This window comes from Limulus polyphemus, unplaced genomic scaffold, assembly GCF_000517525.1.
Source record: "Limulus polyphemus unplaced genomic scaffold, Limulus_polyphemus-2.1.2 Scaffold690, whole genome shotgun sequence".
NCBI classification, from domain to species: domain Eukaryota; kingdom Metazoa; phylum Arthropoda; class Merostomata; order Xiphosura; family Limulidae; genus Limulus; species Limulus polyphemus.
Window position 1 is genome coordinate 367,088 of NW_013666300.1, and position 4,761 is coordinate 371,848.

General features: G+C 31.0%; 1 protein-coding gene across 1 annotated transcript in view; it reads right to left on the reverse strand.

Annotated features, from left to right (window-relative positions):
• The window catches only part of LOC106459989 (actin-related protein 2/3 complex subunit 5-like), a 6,310-nt gene extending 4,028 nt beyond the window's left edge, over positions 1 to 2,282 (reverse strand). The window contains exons 1-2 of the mRNA XM_013919669.2: positions 2,086 to 2,282; positions 924 to 996 (exon numbers count right to left, since the gene is read on the reverse strand). Of these exons, the coding sequence (XP_013775123.1) occupies positions 924 to 996; positions 2,086 to 2,231 (219 nt within the window). The 5' untranslated portion in view covers positions 2,232 to 2,282. The remainder of the gene's footprint in view (positions 1 to 923; positions 997 to 2,085) is intronic.
• Positions 2,283 to 4,761: the final 2,479 nt, after the last annotated feature.

A 4,761-nucleotide genomic window follows, 5' to 3' on the forward strand; every position in this document is an offset into this window, starting at 1 on the left:
AAGTAATTATTAACATTGATATATATACATGTTGTATTGTTCATTAGTATAAGTATCAAATCACGGGCAGGCATGGATTTATTAGCTGTATTTTTGATAAGTTATAAACTTTGCATTCTAATTGTATGAACGTTTTATTTTAGATTTCTGTAGTTGTAAAAGGTTAAATTTTTTTATTTTTTTTACCCTGGTTGTAGCAACTGTTTTAATCCATTACAGTACATTAAGAATTACAAATTTTTATTTAGGATAGTATGGATAAAGTGTTTCAAAAACTGTTACAAATTGTGTTCAATATGCTGTTATTCTCATTCAGCATTTAAAGCCTATCCCCAACCGAGGGTGCTGCAGGTCTCATCGAATATAAACAATGTTCATCCATTCTCATAGTACCTCACACACTGAAAAGTATGTTAATCAAATAATTAATCTCATATTCTTGATTGAAGGAAATAAAAACAGCATTACTTCGCAAGTAATTTAGATATACAATATAATGTAGTTTTCAAACACCTTCAACAAGTCCAAACTTTCATGAATACAAACTGAAATTATGTCCCTCTAGGAGGTAGTTTTTAAGACAGTCATTTTGAATAAGAGATTTTCGTTACTATTATCCGTATACCAATCTAACTATATTTTTCGAACAATATGTAACCACACATATAATATGATTAAGCTTTCACACTTTTCCTTGACATTTAACATGGTGGGGTTTGATTAGATGTGTACCATAGATTTCTGCTTGGAGTTATTACATCTCTCCTGATTACCTTAGAATAAAAGTAACCAATTTTAATAAACTGAAGATCCAAGAACTGGTTAGAGAAGAATATAGACTACTTGCAGTTAGTAAAAGATTTATCATATATAAACAATATATTGTGTTTGTTTGTACATAATACATATCTTTAAATCCTTACCTTTACACTAGGATTTTTTGACCCAATAGGAGCTGTTCGTAAAACAACTTTCAAAGCATCAATGTTTTTGCCTGTATAAAGAGTTAAAGTTAAACTCTGACTTTGTAAACATAGAATGCTTTAATGTATCTTTATAACCTGTTAAATAGTTTTATTGCATAATTATTTTGTATTAAGTGTAATGCAATATGGTATAAAGGCTAACATATACATTATTAATGTACATACATGCATATGTGTGTGCAAACAAAGAAAAAAAAAAGGAAATCAAATTAAGCCTAGTTCACATACATTACTACAGATTTTGGGGGTTCATCAATACAAAATCTTTATTAAAAATTAAATAAAACGGATTTCATAAAGTAGAATATTCAATTAAGAAAGCTTGCGAGCAAGTTTTATGTTATGTTTCATTGAGAATAAAGAGAAGTTATAAATTCAAAACACCAATATTCTTCTAGGCAAGTTCTTTCAGTAGTACTGTACGAATGACTTTAAAGCTTCTCAAGATTAGGCTTGTCAAAATGATGTTTGAAAGAAACAAATAGAAACAGTGCAAATATGTGCATACACTGTGATCTAATAAACTTCTAAAACACACTGTCTCTAAAGCACCTTTCTACTACCTATTTTAATTTCTTTGAAGCATTTAAATGGAATCGTATAAATTTTGACAAGCATTAATTATTTATTTTTGGAAAATAAAACTTAGTTAGCCGTTTTTATTGCTTAAAATAACAATCATATATTTTAGCATGTTTCATTTAAGTTCTTGCAGTAACCATAATTGTTCTTATACATTTGTCAAATTAAACATAAAACCGTTGAAAAATATTAATACAGTAATAAGTAAACCACGCCGATTATAAATTGCCGATGTCAACAACAAAAAAGGCAAACATTTTAAATATACAAATTGCAATAAATATTACTTAAGTTGTTACTCAATTTGTTAATGTAAAATGATTAGCCATATATTTAATGTTAACATTATTTCCAATATTACGTGTTATTATTAAGTCAAGCCTTAACATAACGATAAACATAAATGATAGATAAAATTGACACTGGCACGTAGCAATAACTTCAAGAATAACCATTAACCAAACTTTTACAAAAACTGAAAAGTAGTAAAACTAGAAAAAATAATAATAAAGGATATTGATTCAAATATGACATAATCTCGTGTTCATCAGGTCCTGCTGGGGGTGATGGTGCTTCACTTCCTTCTTCATCTTTATACAAATCTTCATTATATTGGTCCACATCAATTTTTCGAAACCCAAACCCAGCTGTATTTTTAGCCATTTTATAATATTCTTCAACTATTGTTACTAAGCCTAAATGTGGTGTAGTTCAGAGTCCTCTGTACTTCAATATAGTAAGATCTAAAACAACTTGCTTCGGGAGAACCACTGATAGAACGCCATATTTAACCCATCTTGAAACATGTTTTGAACAAGTCCAAAATTAGAAATTTCAGCAATTAATATTCACAGTTTTATGTGGACATACAGTAAATAAATAAACATATAAATCTAACCTACTAAGAGACAAAATTCTGTGCATGTAGCTAAGCTTGTCTGAATTCTGAAATAATTAAAGGACAATACTTAGGATATGTCGTCGAAATACAACTGTTATACTTAAGTATTTGTTTCGCATAGAAGAGCTTTAAAATTTGAGACCATGTATCATCCAGAATTGAAAATTATGCCCATAGAAAAGCACATGTTGGAAATGTGACGAACAATGAATTCAATAACAAAATAGATCTTATGAATCCATCAAAATTATTTAAAATAATAATAACATCTAAAAGTAACATTTTTGATCCTCATTACCGATATTCATTCATTCGGTATGTCATTCAACGTCTTTTCAGGAGGGTCCGAACAATGTCGCTACCTTTTATTAGACTTGAAACCGCTCCGATACTTTTACAGTTGTCTAGAAGTACGCCAAATATCTAACCCTTTTTTCTTCTCTCTTTAATACGAGTACATATGGTAAGATGCGACAATGAAATAAATTTAGTTAATAAACTATAACAATTCAGAGTGGCTATTTCAGGCTGACACATGTTGGTCTGATATAAAATTATAGACAAATCAGTTACTCTTTTTTTTTTCTTTTTTTAAATACAAGAACTTCACAAACCATTATGGATCCTATTTTCTCCCACTTCAAGCATTGGATATTTGTGTATAGGTATCAAACAGTTTATTTTTATAACAAATAAACACCTTAGGTACCTCATAAATCCTAAGCGGATTTTGAATATTTTGTCAGGACATTTTCAGTACCATTTGAATACTTTCCCTTAAACATTAAAATAATTTAAAAACTGTATGAAATATTACCATTCTAGTTGTTGCAAAAATCAAGGAACAAAGCGGATTTTGTATAACTAAACATTTATTATTTTGTTTTACGGTATATAAATATATCATGTGTTTCTATCTTTTTTATATTGTCACAGTATTTATTTTGTGTATGTGCAAGTTTCACGTAACACATGCTCGAGAAGGCTGTTAAGTTCATCCCGTTTTAGTTGCCTTTGATATTCTATAAGTGATATTACCTGTTCTGCGCATGGAATATTTGCTGTAATGCTGCAGTTTGTGTAAATATGTTGACAACGGTATCCTTCAATGATAGTTCAGGTGATATATCGTGGCTAGGCCTCATCTGTGTTCAATGAGAATGACAAGCATATAATAGCGTTAGTCGTTGCGGGTAAATTAAGATTGGATCAAGAGTAAACAGTCTGAATGAAGACAGAGAATTCACTAAAAGCAAGTACCCACACAATATTTGTGAATCAATAAAGATTGTTTATCCAGTATTCTACTTCATGTCTGGTCTCTTTACTTCATTTTTCTCAAATTCAGTTATCCATAAATATAGTATTATTCCACGATAAGTATCTTGTCTATCCACTTGCTAGGTGGACCTGCCTCGCTGCTATAAAGTCAATTCAGTTCGACATGGATATACGACACTAAATTTCTCGAAAGTAGTAGTTTGATGCTCTGAAGGTTTCCATATAGAGCCTACAAATTTTGAGGTTGGCATTTCTTCGATTTTGTCAAATTCTTCCTCGATAAGTTATCTTTGTTTGTAAATGTTTGGTTTCAAAATGCGCACTTGCCATTACTTTTGAAATTAATCGATTCTTCAAATAACACTAGGTGGCACTTAGTGGTTTAAGTTATTTTGAATTTCGCGCAAAGTTACAAGATGGCTGTCTGCGCTAGTTGTCCCCAATTTTGCAGTGGTAGACTAGAAGAAAGGCAGCTAGTTAACACCACCAACGAATAGTGGGATTGTCCTTTACTTATAACGTCCCCCACGGCTGAAAGAGCAATCATGTTCAGTGTGACGGCTATCGAACCTGCAACTCGAGCGCCCTAATCACTAGGAAGTCATTTAAATGACTCTGGCTTTATTAGTCCCCCTCCAACAAAGCACCATGGTCCAGAATTATTAAAAATAATCCCATTTATAGTTAATTAACGGTCACAAATATCTATATTAAAAAAAGGCCTACACCCTTTTTTGTTGTTATTGAAATAGCTATAAATTTCACCCTTCCATAACTAGTACAAAATGTGTCTTTATTGAGATATAATTATGTGATTTTTCAACATTTTATGCATGTAATTATGATATTTTTCATTCACCAATGTCGTAAGGTTGTAAACGAGACAATCCATTTATTGTTTGTTTGTTTTGAATTTCGTGCAAAGCTACACGAGGGCTATCTGCGCTAGCTGTCCCTTAATTTAGACAGTGTAAGAACTAAGAAGGAAGGCACGCTAGTCATCAACCCACC